The sequence below is a fragment of the Phoca vitulina genome, unplaced genomic scaffold (assembly GCF_004348235.1).
Source record: "Phoca vitulina isolate PV1807 unplaced genomic scaffold, GSC_HSeal_1.0 scaffold48, whole genome shotgun sequence".
NCBI lineage: Eukaryota > Metazoa > Chordata > Mammalia > Carnivora > Phocidae > Phoca > Phoca vitulina.
In genome coordinates, this window is record NW_022589751.1 from 9,659,467 (window position 1) to 9,671,592 (window position 12,126).

The 12,126-nt window shown below is 54.7% G+C and overlaps 1 protein-coding gene across 4 annotated transcripts in view; it reads right to left on the reverse strand.

Moving 5' to 3' along the window:
- Nucleotides 1-12,126, reverse strand: part of SLIT1 (slit guidance ligand 1) — a 172,215-nt gene that overhangs the window by 32,276 nt on the left and 127,813 nt on the right. For all 4 annotated transcript variants that reach the window (XM_032432366.1, XM_032432367.1, XM_032432368.1 and 1 more), the window contains exons 17-23: nucleotides 11,723-11,797; nucleotides 11,409-11,552; nucleotides 8,746-8,889; nucleotides 8,280-8,446; nucleotides 5,408-5,540; nucleotides 3,170-3,238; nucleotides 448-519 (exon numbers count right to left, since the gene is read on the reverse strand). In XM_032432366.1, the coding sequence (XP_032288257.1) occupies nucleotides 448-519; nucleotides 3,170-3,238; nucleotides 5,408-5,540; nucleotides 8,280-8,446; nucleotides 8,746-8,889; nucleotides 11,409-11,552; nucleotides 11,723-11,797 (804 nt within the window). The remainder of the gene's footprint in view (nucleotides 1-447; nucleotides 520-3,169; nucleotides 3,239-5,407; nucleotides 5,541-8,279; nucleotides 8,447-8,745; nucleotides 8,890-11,408; nucleotides 11,553-11,722; nucleotides 11,798-12,126) is intronic.

Sequence of the window (12,126 nt, forward strand, 5' to 3'; positions counted from 1 at the left end):
ATGAATCATGGAACACTATATCTAAAACTAATGATGTAATGTATGGGGATTAACATAACAATTAAAAAAATTAAAAAAAAAAAAAGAGAAAATCAAAGAGTGATCACCATAAAAGTCAGGCTAGGCACGGCCTGGAGACGGGAGGAAGGGGGAATGATCAGGAAAGGAGAGGGGGACTTTTGGGGTGCTGTGTTCTATTTTTTGCCTTAGGTATTCACACCGGGGCCAGCTTTATGACTATTTGTTAAATGGTACATTTATATTTTTTGCATTTTTCTGTATGAATGCTGTATTTCACAATGAAAAAACTGGTTTTTTTCTTTCCGGCTGGCAGGCCCTGGCCCACTCCCTGCTGGTGATACTGTCAGAGGCCAATGGGGCGTGGGGAAAGTCTCAGTGGCCAGAGCGTGTGTGCCCTCCCTCCGCCTCCCCGCCCCCAGGACTCACAGAGTGGTCAGCTGGCTCATGTTGGTGAAGGAGGAATTGCTTAAGGAACTGATCTTGTTGTTACTCAAGTCCCTGGAAAAGAAAAAAGCATCATTGTTTAGAAAGAAAGAACTCCACCCTGCTCTCTGCTATGGGCTCCTCCCTCCTCCACTCTGCCCGTGGCCCTCCCTCAGCCAGGTGGCAGCTGGGGGGCAGGGGAGGGGGCAGCAGAGAGGGGCATTTGGTGCACAATTAGCTACAGCACTCTGCCCTGCTCCCCAAACTCCCACTACATCCCGAGGGCTGCCTGTCTCCATTTCCTTATCGCCACCCCAGGCTTCTGCCCCCTTCCACTCTGGAAATGCTCCCACCAAGGAGATGGGCTGCCTCCGAACTACCAGATCTACTGGGCTCTGTGCTTTCTCCTCTTGCTACCACTTAGCTAGCTCCTTCCTAGCCCTCCCACAATCCAATGGGGGAGACAGTAGCCACCATTTTTCCCAAATGAAGACACAAGGTCTCAGAGTGATGAAGCCCACCCAGGGTCACGGCTGATACCCCTCTTCTCAAACCTCTTGCTTCCCTGTCCTTTCTTCCTCAGACCCCTGACTGGCTTCCCACACCACCACTACCCCCACCCCCTTGGCCGTTCCTTCTCAGTCTCTTGGTGAAGCTGCTTTCCCAGCCAACCCTACCTTGCGGACCCTCTCCCTGTAGTCCACTCTGGGAGCCTCAGGGACGCTCCAGGCTTCCCTCCCCTCTGCAGGCAACAGTGCCCTCCTCTGTGGGCCCAGCAGCCCTGGCTTATGAACTCCCCTCCAGAGACACTCCAAGTCCAGTCCACATCTTGTGCTTCTCCCCCCACCCACCCAGTCCACAGCCCTGACAACCCAGAAACTGCACCCCACCACCTCCTCTCTCTCAGCCTCCTCCTTCTCCCTTTCTGCTCACTCAGGCCATCTCTCTCCCAGCTTCTGGCTCAGGAGCTACCTCATCTCTCACCTGCAGCTTTGCCCCCTTTTGATCCATCTTCCACACGGGTGGGCACCACAAATCTGACTAAGACACAGATCTAAGTCACTTCCCTGCCAAATCCCGCAGTGGCTCCCATTTGCCTACAAAATTAGCCCAGACACCTGCTAGGTGCTCTGGATTCTGGCCCACCTCTCCCTCACTGCCTCCCGCATGCCTGGCGTGGATTTGCTACCCTTCTTGAAATTCTCTTGCCCCTGTTCCCTCTGCCCACTGGTGGCTCTGCCTCTGCCCCAGCTCCCCCCCCACTGACTCCATCACCCCCCTACACCGCTTTGAGCCACACCCCTAATGTGTCTTTCCCTCTGTTGGAACACTCATCAGTCCCATGACTTTATGTGCCCCAAGTCTCCCTCCTGCATGCCCACCAGCCCACCGCCTTCGGGGGAGGGCCCATGATTTAGGGGCCTTCGTGTCGCCTCACTTCATGCAGCTCTTGGCTCAGGAAATATTTGTAACATGAAACCATATGCCCTGCCTTCAGTGTCTCTTAGTGAACATTCCTCTAACTAATCTCATTCAAGACCGGTCCACTGTTCTTAGGACACACTGAGGTTCTTCACTGAGCGCTCAGCACACTGGGTGGCCCCTCCTTGTGATGGGCAAGGACTGGCCCCACATTGGTCCTCTCTCCTTCCTTTCCTCCCAAGGGTATCCCAGCCACCAATGCGGCTGCCCCAAATCAGAGCAGAGAAAGGCTGTCTGTGTCTACGCTACTCTGTCACCAGCCACCAAATCACCGCCCTCCCTCCCCTCCCCACCATGGGGACAGTCAAAACACATCTGCTAGGTCTTTAGCAAAGACAGATACACCGGAGCTTCGAGATTCTGGAAGCCAGTGCTCCTCAGAGTAGCCAGTCCCTGAACTGAATGTCCCACAACCAGGAACTTCTGCAAAAGTCCAAATCACTTAGGACACTAAACACAACATAGTTGAGCTAAGAGTCTTGTTACAGTAACACCATCTCAGCCAAGGAAGCAAGACATTGATTTGCATTCTGGTGCAAGTTTCTTATCTAATTGCGGACCCATTACAAACAGTTCTCTAGTGGCCACTGGTCCATAGACCACACCTGAGGAGCACCGCTCCAAGCCCAACTAAGATGGAATGTTATCTGGACTTCTTTTGGGGAGAATCTGGCCAATGAGCAGATAAGACAACTGAGGTGAGGTGTTAATTAGGCTGGAAGGCTAAGAGGAACTGAAGTTATTCGGAGGCTTATCTCATATACTTTCCTGGGACATAAAGGGTCAAAAGTGGAAATAACAGAAAAAGATGTTAGCCTAAAGAAAAACGTAGTCACAGACATGTATTTGTAACTGCCATATTTCATGTTTGGTTTGAGGGCCACGGTTGAACTGAGAAGTTTTCCGTCAGCCTCTTCTGCTCTGGTTCCTTTCTTTGCCGGGATGACCCTCATGAACAATCATTCTCAGCCCAGAGGGAGGCTTGGGGTGATGGGCTGGGCAGAAGCGGACAGGGTCCAACGCAAGGCAGCCTGGAACATGCCATTCCCAAGCATGACCACTAGGTGGTAACACAGCTCTACGCACGGACCTTCTGGGAGGGACGGTGCAAAATTCAAAACCGGGTCAGCCAGAAGTGGGGTGGTAGGGAATTCCAGGAAAGCTGGAGCCAGACGGTTAGATACCAGGGGCCCCCCTGGCCTCTGAGGCAGGCCTGGGATCCTCGAGAGGCCTGGATACTCACACAAGCTGCAGGTACTTGAAGGTGGACAGCTGTCCTGGAACCAGTGTGAACTGGTTCCCGTCCAAGTAGCTACAGAAGAGAACACACCAGTTAGTGCCGCGCTGGGGAAGCCTCCCCTGCAGCTGGGGCCTTGCCGGCTCCTCTCCTCTCCTCCACGCAGGCCACACAATTGGCCCAGAATCGCTAATTGGAGGACAATATATGCACTCACTTAAGCATGTGGACAGGTGCCAGCCAAAGAACCTGGTAAAAGCACTGAGACATAAAGCCTCCCTTGGCTTTCTTCCTGCCCCTGCCTCACCCTCTCAGCCTCCTCCCTGTTGGCAGGCACCCCCCAGGGCTCACTCCTGGGCTCCTCTCCCATCCCCTGTCTGCCCCACCGTTTTCCTGGCCAGACAGGCCTGATCTGCACATTAGTCCCTCCCAGGCCCACCTGCCAGGCCTCTTGCCAGCTAGTCGGGCCCCTGTGCACCTGCTGGCAAGGTGCGTGAGGCTGGACCCAGGCAGGCCCAAACCTGAGCTCGGTGCTTTTACACCCAAACTGGCTTCCCCTGACTCCATCAGCCATCACCCCCATGGCCTAACCACCCAGGCTCAGGACCCTGATGGTGATTCTCCTACTCACTCAACAGCGCCCCAGGGCCGCAGACTCTCCCGCCTAGCAGTCGCTGCTCATTTGCTGTGTTCCAGACTCACATCTCCCCCGACTGCACACCGTCACCCATGCCTGGACTCCTGCAGCTGCCTCTGTCTGTTCCCACTCCTTGGCCTCCCTTCTGGGACCCACTATATACACCACCACCCAAGTTGTTGTCCTCAAAGCCAAGCCCACCAGAAATCCTCCTAACACTCCCGAAGGTTCCCCGTGTCTACAGGGTGGTGCTTAGGATTCAAGATGCTGTGAAGGTCCCCTACTTGCCCCAAGCCATCCTTGCTAAGCAGTGACCCAAGGACCAGGAGCTGTAACCTCGGCTGGGCTCCCTGCCCAGGAACCCCACCAACTACAGCCCCCGGGATGGCTCGCCCCCCGCCAAAGACCCAGAGAGCAGCAAAATCAGGGCCTTCCTCGTTCTGACCCAACACTGCATCATACAAAGTGACTTCCCACCCATCTCATGTGAGCCTCTCAGCGGCTCTTGTCAATACACCCCCGTGGCCCCATTTGACTGCTGGGAAAACAAAGGCTTAGAGAAATCAAAGAGATCTTCCCAGCCTCTGAACTTCAGCAACCTCGGTCGAAGAAGGCAGGCTGTCCCAACTGTTCCATTATGCTCAGGGTTGCTATGAGGCACCAAGGAGAAAATGGGTCACTAACAGGATGATAGAAAACTGGGTAAGGGACAGGGTGGGGCATCACAGGACAAGGACTGCGGTGGTTGATGTGCTTGGGAGGAAGTAGCCTGCCTCGCTGGTAATGAAAGAAACACAAATGAAAACCTCACACGCTCCCTGCAGGGAAAGAAAAGCACAGCCATGGAGGCCTGGAGGGACCAATCCCGGGGGACAGGAGGAGTCGGGGACTGACCACAGCCTCTTATTTGGGGGTGTCTGTTGAAGAAGCCCAGCTCTCCATCTCTGTCTGTCGCACACACTGACATCCACACCCCCACATAAGCTCAGATACCACACCCAAATCAACCAAGATTTTAGCACCATGATGCCCAGTACTGACGGGGTGGGGGTGGGGGAGGTGGGGGTGGGGAGGCCATTTCCACACCCGGCCAGTAGGGGTGCAAACACGACTTTTCTGGAAGGCCATCATGCAAAAGGCAGCGACAGTCCTAACAATGCATCGCTCTTGGACTAGCAGCTTCACTGAAGGGATATGCACCTCGGCACTATTTATAATCATAATACAATTTAGTAAAAAATTGGAAACAACTATCCGACAAAGGGGGATTTGTTATGTAGATCACAGTAGATTCATGGGGTGGAAAGGTATGCAGCCAGCAAAAATAAACTTCTGTGAGAGTTTTCATGACAGAAGGGATGCTCATGGGGTGACGTGAGGTGGAAAACACACATTACTTCTTATTTTAAAAGCCGGCGTCAGCGGAGAGTGAGAGAGCACTCACTGTGGGTGACTCACGCCGTCAGGTGACTGCAGAGGGTATCACACAGAAGCTCAAAGCCTTCTTGGAACCAGCGCCTCCTGCCACGCCCTACCTCCACGCCCTAGCCAGCTACTACCTGGTCTTGGTTACCTTGTCCTCTGACGCCAGGCCTGGGGCTACTCACAGTTCCGTGACGTTCTTGGGGATGCCCTTGGGCAGGACCTGGAGGTGCTTGTTGCTGCATCGGACTACGGTATCCAGACAGGCGCATTCCTGGGGGCACTGTGGGCGGGGCAGGCAGCCCCCCTCCTCCTGGCCTGGGGAGGAAGGCCCGAAGCCTCGTCAGTGACGGGACAGGCCTTCTTAGGGCCTCTTGCTGCCAGGGTCACACTCCACGGTGCCGCAGACACTCCCCTTCTCCACTTCTCTGACACTCCCCCAGGCACCCATAAGTCCCCTCTTGGCTGCACCCCTTCCCCACCAGGAACAAAGCCCCTTGGACCTGTTTTGAAGTTGAGATGGGTCTTGGGTCAATCTCCTGCCTCAGATCCAAGGTGGACGAAGGCACAGCACAGAAGGAGGAGGGCAACCATACCATTTCTTGAGCACCTACTACGTGCCAGACACCATATGGAACATCACCTCTTTAACAGTGCAGTAAGGGGGGCCACGAGCACCCCGAGAATGCAAGCATGACGAGGACAGAGACTTGTCTCTTTCCTCTTCTTTGCTCCCAGAAGGAGCCCAGGCCCTAGAGCAGAGCCTGGCACACAAAATAGATCAGTTGAATGAATAAATGAATGAATGTATACTTTACATTCAGGCTGATCAGCGGCAACGCAGGGTCTCTACCCACAACCGGCTGACACAGAATCAGCTCCCCTCACACGTCCTTCAGGTATTCATGCATTCATTCATTCATTCATTCATTCAGTAAACATTGCTGAGAGGCCTCTGCCTTCCTTTCTTCTGACTGGGCGTAGGAGTAATAACAAGGACCCCACAGCAGGCGTTGCTGAGGGCACGAGGGAGCAGGTGGCCGTGACTATCGGTTAGGGAGGCCGGCTGCGGGCGGGCACCGTGCAATACGGACGAACTCCCAGAATCCTCACAACAGCTCTCTGGCGGGCGTGCTATGAGCCCAATACAGAGATGAGGAAACCAAGGGCAGAGTGGTTCAGTGACGTGCCCCAGGTGCCCCAGGCTGGGAGACGTGGCACAGGACTGGAATGGACGCCGGCCCTCTCGACCGCTGCATTCCACCGCCTCCTGGCAGCAACACCCAAACCGTCACACCCTTTCACCTCGAGCAGGTTCTCCTAAGGGGGAAAGCTGAAGAGAGCCGTCTCCCAGGATGTTCCTGGCAGCACTCTGGAGGTGCCTAAACGCCAAGCAGCAGGCTGGTTAAAGCCATCACGCCACTCTCCAGACAGCGACTGTCATGTCGAAAATGCCCGCACAGACGGTGCTGCAAGATCCTACGTGCGTCCCACGTGTGCGCACGCACACACACACACACACACACAGAGCTCAGGAAGGTCACACAGCGGGTTAGTGACAGGAGTCATTCAGGGCTGGGAAGCAGGAGCAGGGGACACATTGGTGACCTTTTTACTCTTCTGGATTGTCCGTTGTTGCTTTTTAAGGAAACGATGATGCCTCGCTTTGTAATAAGAGAAATAAAAGGAGGGGGCGCCTAGGCAGCTCAATTGGTTAAGCGTCTGCCTTCGGCTCAGGTCATGATCTCCAGGTCCTGGGATCGAGCCCCGCGTCGGGCTCCCTGCTCAGCGGGGAGTCTGCTTCTCCCTCTGCCCCTCTCCTCTGGCTCGTGTTCTCTCTCTCTCTCTCTCCCCCTCAAATAAATAAATATCTTTAAAAAAAAGAAAAGAAAGAACCTGTTTCTTGGGGGAAAAAATACTGTTTTCAAAGGATACTTAATGGCATAAGAAAATGCCCAAAATACATAGTTAGGTTTAAAAAGAAACAGAATTTTGGGGTAAGGGGGGTGGGTAAAATAGGCAATGGAAATTAAGGAGGGCACTTGTGATGAGCACCGGGTAATGGACCGAAGTGTTGAATCACTATATTGTACACCTGAAACTAAAATAATACTGTATGCTAACTATACTAGAATTTAAAATTAAGTTAAATTAAAAAAAATTTTTTTAAAGACCAGCAAGTTATTACTACATAAAATGATATAAAAATATATAGGTGAATAGTATGAAATTTTAAATAGGATGTAAAATTGCTCTAGAAAAACCACTGATTTTGTTTAGAAAAATATGCTGACCATCTTTCTTGGTGTGAAAGTTGAAGCTCCTCACCCAGGACCACCCTCGCCTGGCCTGGATGGGCCCGTCCGGAAGCGGGCTGCAGGGAGGGCTGGAGGAGGCAGGCCAGGCCTGCTGGAGGCTGAGGGCAGCGGCAGGGCTCAGGAACAGGGACAGTGGGCTGAGCTGCAACCTTGCTCTGTCACCATGGGTAAAAATCCGCCCTGTATGCACGGAGCTCTGCGGGGAAGTCAGGGGACGCGGCTACATGCTGCACGTGCGGGGAAAGAAGGGAGGGGCCGCAGGAAAGAGACTGGGAATCCAGAGGAAACAGACATGGGTGTGAGAAGTGACCGGGTTTCCCACAGGGAGGCGGGGGGCCCGGGAAGGTCCCACCGCCCCTCACGGACCCGGTGAAGCCGTCAGCCTGGAGCGCTGAGGCACGGCCAGGCGGCAGATCCCTCCCTGCATGAGGCATACTTCTATAAAAAAATACACTAACATGTGAACTGTGACTTTTTTCTGAGTGATGGAATAATAGGTAGCGTTTATTTCCTTCTTTTATCCATACTTTCCCATTTTTTACACAATAAGCATATTATTGCTTTAAAAATTACACAAAGCTGCCACCAGGCAGGGGTAGGTGCAGGACGAAAAGGGGGTCTCCCTGCTCCCCGCCCCACCCCCGGACCAGGGCCTCCCCCCGCCCCCCTGCATGGGAGACCTCCTCTCCAGGGCTGACCAGCCCGCCTCCTCCCTCCCGCCCAGGGGCCCGCGGCTTACCTTCCTCACACCTGAAGTCGGGGAAGGCCACGTCCTGCAGGGGGATCTGCCGCAAGAAGTCCGGGTTCTGGCACCGCGGGTTCCCGGTCACGATCTTCCTCCTCCGCAGCCAGTCGCCCAGCCAGGCCAGCTGGCAGTTGCAGTTGAAAGGGTTGGCCAGAAGGTTTCTGGAAGAGGCGGCCGTGTGACCACCAACACGCCCTGCCAGGCGCGGTTTCCCTGCAAAGCCCTCTCGCGCCGCCACGGACTGGCCACGCGGCCACGCGGCCACCCAGCACTCTTTCCCAGACGGCCAGCAGTTATGAAGACGTGGCATCCTGACACAGTGGGACCCCACAGACCACGAGGGCCCGACACCCCCACTGAGTCTTTCAAAGTAACGACCCTTGGGAGTGCAGGCGGCCACCGGGGCGCGGAGGCTGGTGCCGGAGCCCCAGGCCTTCCCGCCCTCCAGGCCTGGACTTACAGCGTGGAGAGGGCCTGGAGGGTGTCGAAGGCCCCCGGGGAGATGGTGGCGATCTGGTTGTCGTAGAGTGAGAGGAGGCGGACATTGCGCAGGCCCGTGAAGCTGTCATTGTGGATGCAGCTGATGCGGTTGTTCCTCAGCATCCTGGGGGGCGGCAGGGGGTAGTGCTGTGCCCTGCAGCCATCTACCTGCCTGCACTTTGCCCACCAAGGCCCCCCCGCAAATCCTCCTCTCGAGGCAGTGAGCCGAGGTTGGGGGCCACAGCACCAGGACTCCCCGCACTCATGCTCCCCTCGAGACCCTCCCCTCTAGATGCTCTCCTGTCCACCCTGTGGCCACCTTCACTCCCTGGGTGCCCAGGGCACCCCCAGGCCACGCTCCACATCAACCCCCAGGGACGCTTGCTTAAAACCTGCAGCCAGTCGTGTTCCTGTCCAGCCTGAAGCCCCAGGGGCCCCCACTGAATAATGTCTCCCCTCTTTCCTGTGACCTGCGGGAGTCTGTCTAACCCAGCCCCAGACCAGCACCTGCCCACCTCCCGAGAGAGCGGCACACCCTTGACTCTTCTGGCCTGCAGTCATGCTATCCAGGCCTGCGTCACCATGCCTCTCCCTGGCTATGGTTTCCTTCTAGAATGACCCCTTTCCTCATGTATATCTGCAAAAGTCTCTGTTCACCCTCAAAAACCTGGCTCAATTCCCCTCCCCCACTAAAAACAAAACCAAGCTTGACACAGGATAGGCAATTCACAAAAGAAATTAAAATGGCTTATGAACGTTGATTAAAAATGTTTAAACTCCCTAGTCATCAAGGACATGTAAGCATATTGAATCTTTGCTTGACAAATTACTAAGAATGTAATAATATATAATAATAATGCCCAGGGTCGGTGTGAGTGAATGGGCACTTTCACACTTGGGCCGGAGGAGAGTGACTCGGAAGTGAGAGGCACCAAAGGCCCTAAAGGGGCCCTTCATGCTTTCTTCCAGCCAGGCCTTTTTAGGGATTTATCAAAAGGGAAAAATCCTGGATGGGCATAGAATTTCATGATAAAGATATCAATGACAGTATTGCTTATAACAAAAACTAAAATAGCCCAAATTTCCAATAATTATGTAATACCTAGTCCTTCAAAATAATGTTGTAAAAGAAACTTTAATGATACGTACAGGTGCTCACGTCGTGTTTAAGGACAAAGCAGGTGCCCTTCAGAAATACCGACATGTAAGCACCCCGTGTGCGGGTGCGCATGCGCGTGCGAATGCCGACGCACATGTGGAAGCACAAGACTGGAAAGGTGGCAGCTGCCCACAAGAGCAGCGGTCATTTGCATGTGGTGGGGGGCTTCTGGCCGTTCTCCTGGGCCTGCACTCTGGCTCGCACGTGCTGCTGGCCCTGCCCCAGCAGCCGCCCCGCCCCTCTCCTCCGTCCCCCTCCAAGCCTCCCTCGCAGGGAACCCAAGGGCTGAAGAGCCCACGACACCCTCGTTCAAGGAGTACCTGGCCAGGCTAAGGACGAACGGGGCAGCCCTGTACGCACAGCCTGGGGAAGCAGCCACACTAGATTCACACGTGACAAAAGCAAGTGGCAAAACACAGCACAAAGAGAATCCCCTTTTTGTAAAACAAACAGATAAACACAAAAACCCACGGGGAATGCCCTCATATATTCCTCTCCTTTACACGAATCCCATGACATGTGCTCGGAAAGCAGATCGATAGCCCTACCCCAGGGCTGGGATTGAAACCCAGCCAGGTGCCGTCGGGAGCCGCGCTGCCCTACGGGGCAGCCGTCAGCCACGTGTAGCTGTTGATAATTACGATGAAATGAAATTCAGAGTTCTGTGTCTTGGTGGCGCTAGCCACGCGTCAAGAACTGCAGAGCCACACGTGGCCACTGACTAGACAGTGCGGACACGGGACACTTTTGTGCATTGCCGAGGTGACCTCAGCCGGCGCAGACGGGGAGCAGGGATGGCCCATCATCTCTGGGCCAGCAGCACGTGCGAGCCAGAGTGCAGGCACAGGAGAACAGCCAGAAGCCCCCCACCACATGCAGGAAGTCCAACCGGACAGCACGGTCTATTGCACACTCTAAGGGTCTGCATGCTCATCGGAAGAGCTAGTGCTGCCTGGGTGGAGAGACGGGGCTCCCTGCAGCGTTTCTGGAGGGATGGAGGACCCCAGGATCCTACTGAGTCCTGATGTCTGGTGAGCTCTGGCCGGGCTCTGGGTCACAGGATCCTAGAATCCCAGAGATGACGGGCCATCCCTGCTCCCCGTCTGCGCCGGCTGAGGTCACCTCGGCAATGTCACCACCTTGGGGCCTCCCAGCCCCCCTGCCTGCATCCGTGCTGCCCACACCTGAACCCAACGCACGTGGGTGCTCTTGCAGCCTGATCAGAGGGCAGTGAGAGGGGAACCTCCAAAAGGGCCCACCTCCACTCACCCCTTCACCAGGCATCGACCCCACCCCCAGGGAACCACAGTTAGCAACATCTGATCAGCTGCTCCACCGCAGTCAGGGTCCCCGGCTGTCCCTTGCCTCCTGCAAGCTGGGGTTAGGGGGGAGGGGGGACTCCCATCCTCTCAGTGCAGACGTCCACGGCCTGGCCTGGGTTTGCCTGTGGCAGTCCGGCCCTGCTCCCTGGCCCGCACACTCACAGGGTCCTCAAGCTGTCCAGGCCTCGGAACATGCCGCTCCGGATGGACTCCAGCTGGTTGGCAGTCAGGTGCAGTTCGCTCACAGAGGCTGCGCCCTCGAAGGCCCCATCTTCTATTTCCGACACCTTGTTGTTGCTCAGATTGCTGGACGGGAGGTGGCAGAAGGATGATGCAGCTGAGGACCCCCCTCCCCCCTGCCGACTTCCTGCACGGGAGCCCTGCCTCCCCCTGGGAGCTCCCACACACCCAGTATCTGCCTTCTCCCTCCCCCGCTACAGTCCTGACTGCAACCTCCCCGCCAATGGGTAACTCACATCTTCTTCAGATGAGTGAGTTTTTTAAATATCCCAGTGGCCTCCAGGATGGAAATCTCATTGTTGTTTAATCGTCTGTAAAAGGCAATGAAGAGAACTTACACATTCATAAATGACAGACATGAGACTATCTTCCAAATTGAGACTATTTGGGAATCAAACAAAGGGGTTCCCAGAAGAATTTATCTGGCAAGGCAAACTGATCCTATTTCAAAGGAAGGATGGATGGGGGTGCTGGGGGGGTGAATGGGGATATTTTTAACCTTAAAAATGCCACAAAAATGTACATACACAGATGATAGGTATGTGTAGCTATTCATGCACACACATACACATGTGCACAGATTTATATTTTTAAAGAAAGAATACAGCTAAAGGATGGCTTAAGATCCAACTCAATCTGA